General features: G+C 38.3%; 1 protein-coding gene and 1 long non-coding RNA gene across 4 annotated transcripts in view; both read right to left on the reverse strand.

Moving 5' to 3' along the window:
* pex5la (peroxisomal biogenesis factor 5-like a) overlaps positions 1 to 7,289 on the reverse strand; it is a 102,856-nt gene extending 95,567 nt beyond the window's left edge. For all 3 annotated transcript variants that reach the window (XM_032525255.1, XM_032525253.1, XM_032525252.1), the window contains exon 1: positions 6,754 to 7,289. In XM_032525255.1, the coding sequence (XP_032381146.1) occupies positions 6,754 to 6,774 (21 nt within the window). In that variant the 5' untranslated portion in view covers positions 6,775 to 7,289. The remainder of the gene's footprint in view (positions 1 to 6,753) is intronic.
* Positions 7,290 to 13,639: 6,350 nt separating this feature from the next.
* LOC116695863 (uncharacterized) overlaps positions 13,640 to 17,822 on the reverse strand; it is a 12,202-nt gene continuing 8,019 nt past the window's right edge. The window contains exon 3 of the long non-coding RNA XR_004333570.1: positions 13,640 to 13,649. This is a non-coding gene — a long non-coding RNA (uncharacterized LOC116695863). The remainder of the gene's footprint in view (positions 13,650 to 17,822) is intronic.

Here is a 17,822-nt window from a genome sequence, read left to right on the forward strand (position 1 = left end):
TATAATACATATGTGTATACATATATGTATATGCTTATATGTATATATATTAATATATATAAATATACTGTGTATATATATGTGTGTATACTGTATATATATATATATATATGTGTGTGTGTATACTGTATATGTATCTATGAATGTATGTGTATGTATACATACTGTGTGTACATATATGTGTGTATGTATTATTGCTGATGCGGTGTGTCTTAATGATGAATGGCAGTCAGAGAAAATCTATAAGGCTCAAACCATAATAATCAATAACAGGATAGAGTTGCAATAACTACTTAAAATGTTAAAAGGTCTCCCTTCTTTATCAGATTGTGGTAACCTTTAGCAGAGCATCAGGGATCAGCCAATAACTATTGCAATGTGACTATTAGGCATTTATATTTTAGGATATATTGATATACTGAATAATGAGGGAAATAACAGAGCACACTTTTATTCATAGATTAGAGAAACAATATCCTATTTTTTAACTTTAGTTAAATAAAATTTTGTTTTCAGTTCACTTTAATGGATAAATGCTTCATTTTGGGTTTATGAAAGTAATTAGTCTAAACGCTTTATTAGTCGCTGTTAGTAACTTAAATATTTACATTTTCTAACAGTCACTGAAAAGTTTACATTACTCTGCTTTGTGAGGGACACAATGACGGGACATTAATACTCAGGAAGCCAATCTCATCATTTCAATCTCGTCACAGCTCTGGATTTTAAAACTTCAACCAGGATTTTAATCATGGATTCTCAAGCAGGGAAGAGAGATTAACATGAAGTTTCACACACATACCTGCACACAGACACACACTCCTACTGTCAAACTTTGACAGTAATGAACTGTAGCTCAATGTATGGCAGAGACACAGGAGGTCCTGGGTGAGGTCTTCATCTCAGTCAGACAGCGGGAATTTGTGACGTGAAATTATGGCTGAGGGCAGATTAGGGACTTGATTAAAGCGTACATTAAATAAACATAAATAAAATGACTGACTTTGTTTGAGCACCATGACAATAATGTTTGCCTTTTTCTCCTCCTTCCACTCCCTTAATCCTCACCTGTCCTATCCAGTTTCATCATTCACACCCACATCTGTCCCAAACATTCATTGTTTCATTTTTAATGATTTTACATGATGGGTGTTAGGAGAGCGCAGATGGCAGTGAATGGCAAAGTGACCAAATTCTTGTAAGCAAGAACAACAAACACTCAATCAGCTTATAGGACAACTGCTGCTGATGTATGCTTGAATCCCTCTTAGTCCCCCTCTAGTCTGCTTTATGAGCTCCATAAGCGGCTCAGGGCCTCTATAGAGCCTAACTACTCAACCAGGGAGGGATTCCCATCATGCCCCCCCACTGTCACCGATGACTGAGGACTGGATGCCATCCACCTGTTGTCAGCACAACGGCAAAATTGGAATCCTTTAGGTTGTTTATCTGATTTATTCAGCAAACGTAACTTTATTTTAACATTTGTTTCTTTATTTGTGAGCAGAAAGAGACATACAGTATATAAAGCAACTTCAAATAATATCACGTGTTAACACAGTAATTTTCTAAAATGTCTATAAAAAGACGGAGGGAGCCCGACTAACTCCAACGCTGGTTTCAGACAAAATTTTGGAAAATGTAGATCACCACCTAACCTTCCAGCGCAGCCAATGAGTTTGCTACAGATCTGAATGTAAATCATCCACAAACAGTCCTTTTCTTACCTGATATTCCCTGTCCTTTTTTGCCATGCTTGAGATTTTTTACTGTAAGACCTTGTAGGATCAAAGAGTACAGTTAATTTGCATGACTTAATTCAGAGATGCACAAATTAACTTTTCCACTGCTCTTCTTTGCAGTAAAATTTCCGACAACATAACTGCTGCCTTTCGCCCATAACAGAATCCTATTGGATCGTCATCCGGTCAAAGGTGAACTTCAGCTGCAAACCCTGCCTGAAAATCTCCTTACTCTGAGTAATGTCAAATTTGTGCTTTTGGTGTGAGGTTATTTAAAATCCTCCAAACACAGCATTCAAATGAATATTTAAATTTAAATTTACAGTACTATAACAAATTCTGTGGCTCACACACAAAGTCAGGTAATGTTCATTGAGCATGTATATTGACGATATCCTTATTATTTTCCTCCATCGCAACATGATTATGTATGTTGAGATGTTTAAGTGTTAAAGCAACTAGCTTCTTTGAAGTAAGATTTTGTTCCTGTTTGAGTATAAACGCTGCAAAGTGAATTGCTCTTCAGTTAAACACTATCTGACGTACTGTATTATTTATATTTATCTCCATTATACTCTAAATTCCACAGACACACCTTTCATAGCACAACCTGCATTGGCTTCCTGTGCGTTTTAGAATAGATTTTAGGATTTTATTGTTTGTTTTAAATGGTCTGGCCCCAGAGTATTTGTCTGAAATTTTAACTTTGCGGGAGCACAACCGGTCATTGCCTTCTTCAAATCAGTGAGTTTTAGAAGTACCAAGGTCCAGGTATAAACGGTGGGGTGATCAGGCTTTTGCAGTTGCTGCCCCGAGACTCTGGAACCACATATATAAGTATAAGTTACCCCCTGCTATTCAGATTATCACAGATGTGGCTCTTTTTAGGTCCAAACTCAAAACGTATCTGTTTAGTCTAGCTTTTAATACGTAGCAGGGGCATGACAATTTAATTTGTCTGTTTCTTTGTAACCTTTTCTGATTTTACTGTTTTCTATGTTCTCTCTTTCTATTGTATGATACGTGTTTTTGTTCTTGGTTTCCGATGTTAAGCACTTTGGATATCTGCTGGTGGCTGCAAAGTGCTATATGAATACATTTTGATTGATTGATTGATTGATTGATTGAAAGTAACTTTACTATTTACAATGGCCTGTTCCTTATTATTATCCTTTGGTGTGGAAATATACTTATTTCTCTAGTTAACATCTCAGTGGTGCTCAATTCTCATAATTGCCCTGGATCTACTGTATGCTCCAAACTACAGCAACTGATCATCTTTGGACTCCTTACATCTTGTAGACATTTAGTTTCCTTTCCCATCGCACATCTCCAACAAGGAGAGCAGCACTGTCTGTGGAGCTTTCGTTCCAGCCGGATACCACCTGATTTAACTCATTACCCTGCTCCTGAAATAGTCAGGCCTATTAAATCACTCTTAATCATGACCATGGTTCATTAAATCAAGGAGACTTTGAAACGGTCTCTGTGGGAAAAGACCCCTATGTCATGCGTGTAGCTGACCACCACAGCTGTGCAGTGAACAGTGGAGCTTTGGCAGACTTAAATCAGAGGTCACGAATGATCGCCTGGTCAACTGTGCAACTATGATTAATGAGTGCTTGTATTGTGGTGTAAGGTACATGCTTGCTTAGACTCCTGCTGGTTTTGTGGTACCTGTCTGTCAACTGGTTAATTGCTGTGCTCTATTGGTTGATTATTCTGCATCTCTTCAAGACGTTTTCCTCCATTTAAGCAAATTAATTTTTCTTTTAGCATTAATTTGAATATTTTAAATCAGTAAGACATGTTATGTTGCATTCCATGAAACACATCTGATTATGTTAATTAACTGTATTTTAATGTGTCAGTATCAAGACTTTCTAGGAAGTCAAGTTGGGAAGAATCTAACAGGGCTTTGGTGTACAATGGGGTAAAAAAATATAATATACATGCCACCAAAACGGAACATAAATCCAGATTATGGACTCTTTTCTCAACAATTTAATATTGGATCAGTGGCCTATTTACTCTTGCAGAGTTCTGGAGGGCAACCTCTTAACAAATAGTCTTTCACCCAATAAACCAAACTGTTTCAACAAATCAGGAGCTTAATGAAAATATGGTGTGTGTATTGACTGAGATGAGGCTACTTCTGTTCAACGATAGCATTCATCCAAGTTCTTCCCCAGGGAACTTGGTATACAGTAATCAAATTAGGTAATCATGTTATGCTTAACAGAACAAATATCCAAAGGCCTTGGAGCATCACTTCCATTAATCCAGGATGTCTTTTATGCACACAGTAGAAGGGCTCCCATAATTAGATTCACTGTAAACATGAATACCGAAGCAGGGAAACAACTACAACAATTACTCTGCAATCTATAATGTCAAAAATGGGAAAGTGCTATCTGAGGGAGTATGGATGGAAACAATCTCAAGTTCTTTCTTAAATGTAGTACATTAAAGCCTAAAATATACGGTCCATTAATTTTCTTGTAGCTTTTTGTTTGATAAAGATGCCATGCTGAATCAGCTCGCCTCGCAACATCTTCAGTTGCACCTTCACAGGAAGATCAATGAGATCCACACCTCTGAATTGCTTTTCTTTATCTGCATCAATCAGTGTCATTTCCAACTCTTGATACAGTAAGGTGATCCCCTTCTCACTAAAATTGGATGCACTTTGTTTTAAGCACAACACAAGTTGGTAACTACTATAAGATGCTGATAATACCTTTATCCACACAAGCTTACGATACTTCAGAAGACACAAGTCCAGCATTACATTTCTGCCAAGCAGCACTGGTAACGCCAAGCTGTGATATTACCCATGCAGAAGCCCAATCTCGCTCGAGGACAAAATTTGGTGTTGTTTGTCAAAAACTAATACCAAGATTTTTGATCCACCCAATATTGTATTATTGTGTGCAAATCTGCAGCAATTATGCAAGAAGAGTATTCATGGAAATACTTTACGCTCAATGGATTATACCGCCACATTAACCCACACATTGATGCACCCGGTCAGTGAGAAACCAGAGGGTCAACAAATGTAAGATACCATGACAAACAGAGTTAGAACATCCTTATCTTGTTCCCACAGCCGACTGCTTCCTGAGCCACACTGTAAGCTGACAAATCTTGCTGCCTGACAATCGTGTAATAAAAAAGTACAAGTGTATCCACTTTGAGGAAGGAAATCTGATAGCACTGGTTATGATCGACTGACTGAAGGTGCATCACTTTTACATCAAGAAGTGTGTACAGTATTTGCTTCATTTAAAATTCCAAGCTATGGAGACTCACAACTCCCAATGATTTATGCCCGAAGCCTGCATTCAGAGGTCACATCCACACAGTGAAATATAAAAAACAAATGCACCCTCATCTAAATCTATAACTTTTGCACAAACATCACAATGAGATTTAAATCATGAAATACAAATAATGGGTTTTTGAGCATTTATTTTAAAATAAAGAGTTCCATGTTGATGAGAAAGATTTAAATTTAGTATATTTGTCGATAGCGGTTGACATAACATGACCCCACTTGTTCTTCACACAAACAATATGTTATTTCTACTCTATCTGACAAAGTTCTGGCTTATTACTCACAAATTTCAAGTAGCTCTGATTTCATATGCACATGCAGACTTAAGTATAAGAAGAAAGTGTTGTCAGCAACAAGATAAATGCACCTATTATGCAAGCGAGTGTCGTGGCAAAAGATCCATTATCGACAGAGCATCTGCTTTGCATTTACTGGACATTTGCTGCTAAATTAGCCCCATAAAGAATTCGAGAAGGAGCTGTATCTTGTTTCAATTATGATCTAAACAGGGCACAGTGTAATGACTTGGATGCATGTGGTGAAGAACATATAAAGTGTGATATAATTGAAACATTATGAGATGGAACATGGAAAACCGTGATTAAAATGTAAAACGTATTTATTCTTAGATGACGTCTTTTACCTTGACTCCGTATCGCAGGCTTTTCCTTGACCTTTAAACAACACAACTTTGGTAATCCAGAAAGGAGCTGCTGACTGCCTTTCCATGCATTTTCAATGAATACTGCTGCCTGAGTAATATGTCATGAAATATTAACTGTTAGTCTTTAATGCTCCCGAGTACTGACTCAGGAGTGATTTTTTTATTAGGCTGCACTATCAACTGTCTGGGAGCTGAAGTTTCTCTGTCAACCAACAATTCACACATCTAACATTAAAAAGAGGTTATAATTAACCACTGAGGAAGGACTCTTTTCCACAATGAGCTTATTGTGTCCAAATGACAATGTGTGATTATTGTACTTTAAACGTGCAGTGTTTGGAAAACACACTTACTTTATGTTTCCAGCTTTCCTGTTTTAAACGTTTTGTGATTTCTTGTCCCCAATGTTGGGTGTCTGAGTTGGGTTTTAGTCTCTCAGTAGCCACTGCAGTTTGCTATATGGAAATTGACGTCAGATTGCATGACGTCACGTGAGCATAAGCATGCACGTTAAAAAAAAACTAATGACTCGTTGTCCCCAGTGTCAAGGCTGCCCTGCTTAAACCGGTATAGGCGTACCTCCTGTTTACATTTGTCAATTACCGGTAGATGCATTAGTCTCTCTCTCTCTCTCTCTCTCTCTCTCTCTCTCTCTCTCTCCTTCTCTCTCTCTCTGTCTCTCTTTGTTTTCTGTACTAAAAGTAAATCATGTAGACTGTAGCTGACTAAGTAGAGTACGTGCATTTGTAGTTCTTTTGCCATTTGTCCACTGTGTTTTCCCTCAAAATAACATGTCTCTGTTGTCAGCGTAGAGTTAGTTGATCTGCTGAATTCCCCACTTGCCTCGGACTAACCGTGATTACCTCATATCCCTTGTGTAAAAATGCCCTTGGTATGAACTAGGCTGCATGTAGAAGTGATCCCTGTTTACATCACTTTATTCGTTCCATCACAAATGAAACGGTTCGTTCTCATGGAAAAGGAACAAACAAAACAGGCTGGCTTCCTACCTGTAAATGCCCCTGGTACATATTGAGCACACAGTCAGTCGCGGATCTCTCCGTCAGAGGATCTTTAGACTTCTTCCAGACTTGTGAAGCAGAGAGTCAGACTGGAAGTGTTGACATTTAAAGCTGTAGCCTATCGGAGTTTTCGGACAGGAGGTCCGGAGGAGCGCACAGAGCGGAGCTGTCCTCTCCTCAGGTGCTGAAGCGGACTCTGCGCTCATCCAGGATTTCTGTGCGCGGGGACACCGAGGCGCGCCGTGCGCCAGAGGAGTGCGTCGTCGGACCTCACTTTCACCTTTCCACCCAGTGTGCTGACGCTGGATTATGACAAGTAGGAGCCTTTGCAGTCCTTGTGGGAAATAAATCACCGCGATTTAAGTCTATATTCATGAAGGCATTGCCGTTTCCCACCTATTTCTCCTTCCCTCTGTCTCCCTCTCTCCTCTCCTCCTCTCTCGGCTGTGGTCTAAATGTTTTGACGCTCCTCGGGTTTCGCTCTCTTCTTATAGTGCGCTTCTCTTTCCTGTTTGCCAACTCCCTCTGACCCAGCCCTCTGGTGCCTCCTCCAATGCTGACGTGATCCACAAGGAGGCACACAAGAACATTTCACTCACACTTCAGAGCATGTTCAGAAAACACGTGTCCAAAAATGTCCACACCATTTAATCCAGATTTATTTTGAAAGTATCCATCTGTAGTTATGAGTATTTTTTTTTCTTCCTTTTTGTCCTGTAAACAACACATAGCCAGTTTATTTAAAGTACTTTGGATCAATTTTATTAAATATTTTTATTAATTTCTGTTGATTTTCAATTGTTGAAACATATGTTTCTGAATTAGGTCTATCTGGCAAATTATTATGCAACATATTAGGCAATGTCCTAATTAAATGCTAAAAGCTGAAGAGTGTGGTATCTGCAGTGAAGAGCAAAAAAAAAAGAAAAAGAGCTAATTTTGTTCCCAGTTGTCCAATTAGTGGAAGAAACAATTATATAACCAATTCATATAGTTTCCAAGTAATTGTGTAGGAGAAGTAGACCTCATTATCTGGTACAAATGTGTGAAATAGTGTGGGTGTACTTAAGAAAATCATCAACATCAGTCCCATGTTGACAAACACAATATTTCATCCTACAAAACTATATGCACCAAAAAAATAAGACAGGGTGTTCTTTTGTTTAGAGTTCTCTTTGTTTACAGTTTTTGAAAAACCACGGCGTACCTATAACGTTTAGTATCTACCTGCAATTATCCCAGCCTGACCAGTTGGCTAATCTAATATGCTCCATGCTGGCTACTGTGCAGTCATTTGATGTTAATCCAAAAACATTGATTATTTGATTCATTTATTGCAATTTGGTAAAACGTACGGTTGTGCCTTTGCATCCAGGCCTGCATCTACAGTGTATTAAAAATAACGATAGTTACGTATTGTAACTCCAGATTCTATGAGTATAGGCATAGCCCTCTAAGAGCTGTTGCTATTGGGTTAATCCCAAGAAGATTTGGGATTGAATATTTCTTTCCCACCTTAGGCCCAGAAAAGGCCTCTATAATGTCTGCACTAATGTCTACTGTATATTACAGGTGCAGAGCCGTAGATCTGCTCCCAACATATACATAATATTAGAGGGCTATGTCATGATTGTGAAAGTGCTTTATTGATATCATGATTAATAACTGCAGAACACTTGTATTCCTCACAACAATTTGTCCATTTGTCCGCTGTGTTTTCCTCAAAATAACATATCTCTGTTGTCAGCGTAGTAGAGTTAGTTGATCTGCTGAATTCCCCACTTGCCTCGGACTAACCATGATTACTTCATATTCCTTGTGTAAAAATGCCCTTGGTATGAACTAGGCTGCATGTAGAAGTGATCCCTGTTTACATCACTTTATTCGTTCCATCACAAATGAAACGGTTCGTTCTCATGGAAAAGGAGCAAACAAAACAGGCTGGCTTCCTACCTGTAAATGCCCCTGGTACATATTGAGCACACAGTCAGTCGCGGATCTCCCCGTCAGCGGATCTTTAGACTTCTTCCAGACTTGTGAAGCAGAGAGTCAGACTGGAAGTGTTGACATTAAAAGCTGTAGCCTATTGGAGAGGTTGAGCCTGTTTCATAAGCCACTGAGGTAAAGAACTCAAACTATATTTATGTAAAAAGAGGAAAGCTTCAGTATTATCCTACATTAAGTGTGATAAAGATAAAGTAGAGAAGCTAATGTACAAGTATGTGGTTATCCCACTTGCCCTTTTCATTTTAAAGCGTTTAGAGCTCATTATAGACAAGCATGCTATCTGTCTGCAAAATTAAAATCACAAAACCTTGGGTATGAGGTTTTTTATCCGGCAGCGTTTAAAGCAAGAATAATATGTGAATTGATTTTGAATAAAGACACTCAGGCTTTACTTAATTACTTAGATGAGAGAATCACACCTGAAGAGGCGTGCATAGAGCCACTTCAGATGAGTGTTTATAATAATTATGATAAGTGATCATTTAAAGAATTGACACCCTCTTTTTGATCATCAGCAGTGATATTTCTAGTGCAAAAAACATCGTGAGGAGTACAGCTTTTATGTATTCACTCCACCATAATTCATAAGTCATTTCCTGTGAGCATTTAAAGCTGGATCACAGATGGTATGCCTATTTTTGAGTTAGCCTCTCAGGATAGGTCTGTAAATTCAAAAAATATAAATCTCAGACACATGTCAGAATACGTTGATCTCTGGCTTTTAAGTGTTTCATATGAATTAGTGCCTGAATATTACGAATGAGGACAAAAATAGATGCAGTTGGCATATTTGGTGAGCCCTTTATGAGCAGATGTAAACCAAATTAAACAGACAAATTTGATGATTAAAAATTTAAATCTCTATTTTATCTCATGCATCATCTATTGGCTGATAGGTACATCATGTAACCTCACATTTGGATTTATTCAAGTTAAGGTAGGACTTGGACTCCCTCCAAAATGTGCCTCTGCTTCAGCCGAACATATGGGCAAAGTACACACAGTAAGAGATTGTCAAGTTTTGTTGAACAGAATTTAGGCTTCATGTTTGATGTAAAAGTCCCTGAGGCACAGCCAGGTGGCTACTGCACTGTTCACACAATATGGTATAGAACAGAGTACAAAGCACTGTGTGCTCTCAAAGTAGTGCCTCAATTAAATTCAGTCACACATGTCTTACAGTGAAGCATACTTCCGCCTGTAACTGTCATTATCCCTCAAGCAACAGGTCACAGACTTTGTCAGTCAATGCAATTCTGTACCTCAATTCACAAACAATTAGAAATTGCTGTCTCATTTCCTCTGCCATTTGTCAGTCTGGGTATGTTATGTTTGTTCTTACGGTGCAATAGAGCGGCGTGATGTCTCCATCATACTTTGTTTGCTTGATACGTGTCTTGCCTTTATCAGTGTCACCTAACAATCTGAAAGTGTGTGTGTTTTTTCATACAAACCTATTAAGTAAGTAAGTGTTATTTGTTCTGTACTCATAACCAGAGAGCCCTCTGTACTGTAGTTATTCAGACTAATATAGGAACAATCTGTCTTTCTGCTTGATCAGCGATAACAATGAACTGTGCACCACAGAGCTGATTTTTGCACTTCTATCTCAACACCTGAAACCTACATTTTCCATCAGGTCACCTCAGACAAAATGTGATTTATTTTGATTTAGTGCACGGTGTAGCTACCACACTAACACCTTATCTGCTGTTTGGAGAACCAGTCATTAACAGTGAGCCAACAAAACACAGAGCTGAAGAGGAGAATGAGTGACAAAAAGTTAATAGAGCTAACAAATTATGTCAAATGATCTAGAGTAGCAAACATTTTGTACCAGTTTACGCCCCGACAAACATGTTTCCCTTTGAGTATCCGCTGCGCCTTGGGTGAAGGAATACACCAGCTTTTGTAATAATATTAATATCAATTAAATATATTAATGTTAAAAGACTGGCCACAATTTTACATATTTTACTTTAGCCCAGTGCTTCTTGTGTGTTAACAACCTATATCTGTTTTTTTTTGATTGTGGAAAAACTGCTGCTCAGTCCTGTGACTAGTGGGATGTAATTATAATACTCAAGAGGCAAAAAACTGGGGTCAAATATCACCATGTATATCTAGTGAACAGTACAAGTTGGCTTATCCTAACCTTAAAGATGTACTCAACACAGAGAGGTGAAGCTGCAACCAGTCATCTAGACACCAGGCGGTAAGTGGATCTAAGAGCTCACATGGCCAACGGTTGACATGTTCTTTCAGTGCTTTAATGACAGTCAGGACCTGCAAAAGATTGTTTCTTTATCAGTGTCTTCAGTGAACCTACTCCACTTGGAGTTTGATTAAACAAAGGTGTTGGTTAACCATGATGTATTGGAGGATTAAACAGCATGCGCTGGCCTCGTTCTCTCTTTGGGTAAGTTATAGCCTGGTATCACAAGGCTAATGTTGCAGAGAAACTGGATGGTGTAGGCACAAATGTGTCCCATTGAAGCAGGACTGTCTAATTATAGAGAAACTAATTTGGAGAAAAGAAACATTTTGCAGATGTTATTTCTTTGGGGGGGTAAATGCTACCTTTTGCCAAGGTTTTATGGTTTGTACTGTAAAATAATGTTTCAATCCTGTTTCAAGTGTGATTAAAGCGGTTGTTTTGTAGACATTTTAATGTTGAAAGCAGCAATTAATCCCATCAAATGGGCTTCTGTGTATTTCCTGATGCTGAATACATTTAGCATGTGAATTCTAATTGCAACCCAACATTCACAGTAAAGCTTACTTTTGCCATCATGTAATGTCAGCCTTGCCCTGCCAGCTTGGGTTTCTTGCAAACATTAACCCCATAACACTGGCCAGATAATGCTCTCAGCTCCAACCAACTCACCCTGCAGCCCCGTCTAATGTTGGGCTATCACAACGTCTGCATCTTTAATGCCCAGATGACATGTCCACAAAGGAAGTAGCCTCTTTAAATATGTAGCCTATCCAGTTGTTTTGCCAGCTTCATTACCACAGTTATCTGTGCACGGCATGCGATTAATAATTTATGTTTCTCAAATATTCCCTCAGAAGAATAGAGGCGAACATAGAAATCCCATTCATCAAACTGCTTCAGATAATCCAAACTAGGAATATTCATAATGCAGAAGTAGTTATATTTATCAGAAAATGCAGAATTTTTCTTGATGAATACAAAAGTAGATGAAGGGGTCTGCATTGCTTTGATATCACTACCCGCTGATTGTTAGTGTTTAGAATGCAAATAGCCTGCTTCTGCTGCATTTAGTTGTTTGGTGGCCGACAAAAGCCGGTTGCATTCACAAGCCTGCTGAGCTACGAGCGCCTTCAAACAATGTTGACCCCCTCAGTGCCTCTCCTTTTATCTGTGCACTTTAATATTTGTGGCAAGGTCAGTCTCGCAGCTATAGAGCTTATTTGTATTTTTATTAAGGATCCTCATAAGCTAATGCCAAAGGTTGAGCTCTATTCCTCACAGCTTGGCAGAAAACACAATCAGAGACCATGCAGCACTAACAATTTTGACAGCAGGGCAATATAGATAGTGCCAAGTGCTTTGTACTATGACTGAAACACACTTGTTTTTAATGCTTCTTTTTGTGCTTGTTGATAAGCACCATATAGGGTCATGTTCTCGCCGTGGGTTACCTGCAGGCACTCTGGTTTATTATCAGAATCTAGCTACCAGACTACAGCCCGCTGTGACCTTGAACAGGATAAGCTGTTTAAAATGAGGAAACCGTGGAGTGTGTAAAGGATGAAGTACTGCCTTTGCTAGAAGAAATTTAGGAATTGGTTTCATTCCACTACCAAATAATTCAAGGATAGAATCACCAACTCTGACATGTATTACGTCTAAAAGCAGCTAATTTACTAATGTGATAAAGGGAGATCAATATGTTGTGATGTACAAGATGAACGCATAATTAGAGCTATTCTGAACACATTTTTATTATTTCATTATTATTTTCACCAGATGATGACATTTACCATGAATTATTATTATTATTATCATTATTATTATTATTATTATTATTATTATTATTATTATTATTATTATTATTATTATTATTTATTATCTTAATAATGAACATATTAAAACACTGGATTGTTTTAATGATAAATAACAAATTTGTTTTATTGAGTGAATTCTCTGTAATAAAGGGATGGCTATGCACTTCCACACAACAGAAGAAAACGAGCAAGAACTGTATGCACTCAATTCCTTTTTATGCATCGATGACTGTACTATCAATACTCAAAACAAGGCTACTGACACTTGATAAACACTTTGGCTGTATGTTTTATAAAGTGTTAAATAAAATAAAAAAGAACTGCTGCTGCTAGTAAAGGAAGTCCTTTTAATTCATAACCTGTTAGTTGTTGAAGTAGAAAGATCGTGGCCTTAACAGTGCAGGATTTGGCAAGTGACTCGCGTTTCCATCCTGAACATAATCCCCTACTTGACGCTTTCATCAAGACAGAAGTGCACTGATGCAGTAGCTGCACTTGACCCTGATGAAAACCATGACTTTACATTGTTGGATTTTCTTACTGTTCAAAAACACATTATGTTCTATGTGTGCAGCCTTTTGAATGAATGTGAAGAGTTGAAGGATGACCCACTCGATAAATCAGTCAATAGCTGAATGAAACAATCAGTCATTATTTAGATCTGTATCTTGTGCATTCACCTTTTGGACTCTCCCAACAACATTACTCCATAAATCCTGCACGACAGCGAAAAGAAGGACATTTGTCTATTGAACAAGTTGTCATGGCAGTTTGGCGCTACACTGGCGAGCAGGTTGGCATGAACAAGCTCCTAGTCCACAACAATGAGCAGTTAGTCATCCCTGTATCTGATCTATCTGTCACTCTCTCCGCCTCCTGTCTCATCTGCTGGCTCACTCTGATGAATAGAAACCTGACACCTTCAGAACAAAGGCATGAAGATATGATGAGATGAGATATGAGACAGACGGGGGGATCCACAGTGTGTAGCCTGAGGGGGCTTGTAATTGTCGCAGCAGGTTGATAACTAAGTTTCACACGGATGCTAATTTGGGTATCCTGTTAGCTTACTGCAGTGTTTAATGGTAGGGAAAACCTTGTGTTTGTATGTGGAGTTCCTTAATTGAGTACGCTATGAGCCGTCATTGTGTAAAGTTCACTAATACAATATGGCATACATAGTAATTCAAGATTGAAGAGGAACATCATGAAGTACAGGCAGTGAGGGCAGAAGATCCATAACTTTTCAAATCCCTAGAAATATAGAGCCATTACAGGGTTTTACATGATAAATGACTGAGGGTAAACAAAATATTTTTTTTTTTCCAGTATTAGTAATCCACTATATCAGAGCAATTGTGTTATTTCTGCTGTAAGACATATTTTTTTACAAAAGATGTTTCTTTTGAGATAATATATTAATATTCACTAGTAACTCATGTGTTATTGTTTATAGATGTCTCCTCAGGAAAATCTTGTTTTATCTGTCTGGAGGCTGCCAGATTATGGTTAAATGAAAAATGTATTGATCTGAAATAATGTTGTTTTGATGTGATACAGTATATTGCTTGTGCAAAGGCAACCCACCACACCTCATTATTTTCAATTATCGCCACCCTCTGAGGCCATCTGTAATGATTCCCATGCGAGGTGTCTTGCAAACCAACGTTTTGCTTTGGGAAATAAACATTAACATTTGTTGCATTCAAACTAGAGGCCTGTTCGAGTTACAATGTGGCGGTGTAGACAGGAAGGGCTAGATTATAGGAGAGACAGAAATTGAGATTGACAGGAATTTGTGACCAGGACAACATTACATAAACCAGCTTTTTGGGTTGTGAGCTGGATTTAGATGTGAACAAAAAAACAAGTAACATTTGTGCCAAGTGTGACACAGATATTTTCATATCCAACCTGCATGACAAATAATAATAATTACATTTGGCTCACAAAGGATTTGACATCAGTATTTTGTCTTTTCCTCTTGTGTAAATCCCCTCAAAGTTGGCTGCATGCCCGGTGTGTGTTTTGACCGGGTGCAGTGTGTTCAGGCTTTTGGGCTGACAGAGAGATGGTGTGATCAACTCTCAGTGCCGCCTGTCAGTGGTGACAACCAGTAACACCGCTGTGACCTCCCAACACACAACAAAACAATGGGATAATAAGCTGGATAGACTTTTAGTGATATACACACACATACACAGGCTGGTAATAGGTAATAGTTTGCTGTGTGAAAGCCTCATCATTTGTCATGTTGATGATTACCAGAAAACCTTGGTTATGTGCAAAGTACACGCTGGCTACAGTAAAAACAAAGCTGCTTTTCTTTGATCCTGAAAACTTTAACTTTTCAATTTCCCACAAGCTTGTTAAGCTTTGAATGCTTTGAATGCAACCTTTGTCCCACCATGAATGAGAAGTCAAAGTGCTTAGAAAAATGTGAATGTGAATCTTTGTTTCTATGAAAACTCATTCTGCTAATAAAGATCACTTGACATTGTCAAAAACTTGAGGTGAGATTGGCAACTGCTGTTTCTAAGGAAAAGAACAAACACTGAAGCTCAACTCTATTCTTGCATTTGTTATTATTGCATTGTTTCATGTGTTTTGTTGCATTTTTAACATTAGTTTCATTCTTCTCTGCAGCCAGGAGCTGAGAGAAGTATCGATGCAAGTCCAGCAGAAAGGCCCATCCAGACTGTTTCCTGCTGGAGAGTCACAAAAGCATAAGAACAGGTATGTGGCAAAGATGATTAACATTCAGTAAACGTGTTGCTATAGTTATGATTTGCCTCTCTAGATCCATTTAGAGCATTTAGAGCCTTTTGATGTGATCATATTATTATGGTATGAAAACCATTACAAGGTGACGAGGTGAGGTCAAAAAGTGGTAGTTTCCTTCTTGTGAAAGAACAGCAGGTGTAGTCAGTTTGAATTCTTGTCAGGTACAATTTACTATACGACAAAGCGTATCAACTTAAACATAGAAACTTTTAGTTTTTCCAAAATAAATGTACTGCTTTTGTTTGTTAATTTTGCATTGAGCATGTATACATTAGTTTTGCATTGCAAGAGCTATATCCACAGCGCTGTGCAAGCGCTGGCGAATGGTCTGGCTGTTAAGTTAACATTCTGGTATGTGGGAAAAAAATGCTCTGGCTTGTTTATATTTCTCTAAACCAATCATGATTGTCTTGGGCGGTGCTAAGCCTGGGATGCAGCAACAGTGCCCTTGCAAAATAAATAAAGGGAGGGGGACATTATATTCTTTAAGTGTATTTAAATCTTCTTGGAGAAACAGATAATTTGGCTTTTTTTCAGGGAAGGTCACATATATTTTAAGGTGCAAAATAATCCACTAAATTGCTTTAAATACCTTTTATGTGTAAAAATGTCATAGTGTCATTGCACTGTCCTAACCCTGTTCTCACCCTGCTTTACATCTAATTTGTGTAATACAAACCATGTTGAAAAATCCTGCAAATGATGTCGAACACCTTGTCAAATGTAAGGCAATGTCACCTTGTCAGAAAACACATATGGCGGTATAGACACACACACACACACACACACACACACACACACACACACACACACACACACACACTTCAAAACCCAGAAATAGGGTCACATCCCCCACCCTCTCTCAGTTGTTGGATTATTGAAGACTGTTCTTGTGCTCCTCAATCAATTGGAAGGACTTTTAAAAATGGATTGTTTTGGTGAAATGATTTGTGAGCTGAGCAGTTTGTGTGGGTCCAAGTACGGACAAAGTTTAATTACAGCTAATGTTAATAATAGTGCTCTTGTTAACATTTAAATGTGTCTATACACTATTCACATAATTCTGGTTTACCAAGTGAAAAAAGATTTCTGTTTTTGTTAGGGTCAGCTCCAGAATGAGTGTGCGTAAAGTGAAACCATCTGCAACAGTAAGAAAAACAACCTTTTTATTTTAAAGCTGCTGCATGAAACCCCTCGACCTCCCATCATGTGTCAACTCTGAGTAGTTTATTCACAGCATGTCACAGAGATCACCTGTCAATCAAAGGGAGTACTATGACATGATATAGGACTATGTGGAATTTCCAACTACTGCTCCAACCCAGCTTGATCTCCCATAGTAAAATTCACAATTACAGACCTTATACTCATGGCTCAGTTCAGAACTCAGTGGACTGTTTCCTGTACTCCTTTTTAGAGTTAAGAAAAAAACTCAATAGACCCAAAACAACATTACTCATCATTTGTCAATATTGGACTGAGGGAACGAGTGTTCAGAGACAGGACTAATGATGTGGAGACAGTGTCAAGGATTGTTTCTAAGGACAGAATTTCTTTCACTTGTAGCAACGTTGCATGCATCTGTCATGTTTGAATGTTGTGCACCTCATCATCATCATCTGTCGTGATCCTAGTCTAGACGTTATTCATTAGTCCCATTATAATGTGGTTTTGGAAAAAAACATTAAATTCAATACATTTTACTGAGCACACAATGGGTAGTGCTTCACTTAAGTTGAAGATGTGCTCATGCATATTTCAGATAGACCCTGAAACTTCCAAATACCTTATCGTTTACATGTCACAGTATTCTGGTTTAGTTTAAAATCACACCGCGTGCATGCACTGGCTTCTTAAAATCAGTATAAGGACCTCATCAGCATAGTTCATTGTAGTTCATCAGCATAAAAATGACTTGTGTCTCAATATTTAAGCCACATAACTTACACATTTACAGCTGTGGAGAGCTCCCCCACACTGCTATGGCTTCCAGAGGTTGAAGGCTCCGTTTACACAGAGCATGCTTGCTTCCTTTCATCCGTGCCCCTCTTTTAAAATCAATGTTTCAATTACAGTATATTCTATAAATGGGATATGCAAAGTCTCAACCAGTCACAATTACTATTGGATGTTAAAGGAACACTACGACTTATTGGGACTTTAGCTTATACACTGTTACCCCCAGAATTAGACAAGTCGATACATACCCTTCTCATCTCCGTGCGTGCTGT

Source organism: Etheostoma spectabile, chromosome 9 (assembly GCF_008692095.1).
Source record: "Etheostoma spectabile isolate EspeVRDwgs_2016 chromosome 9, UIUC_Espe_1.0, whole genome shotgun sequence".
Taxonomy (NCBI): domain Eukaryota; kingdom Metazoa; phylum Chordata; class Actinopteri; order Perciformes; family Percidae; genus Etheostoma; species Etheostoma spectabile.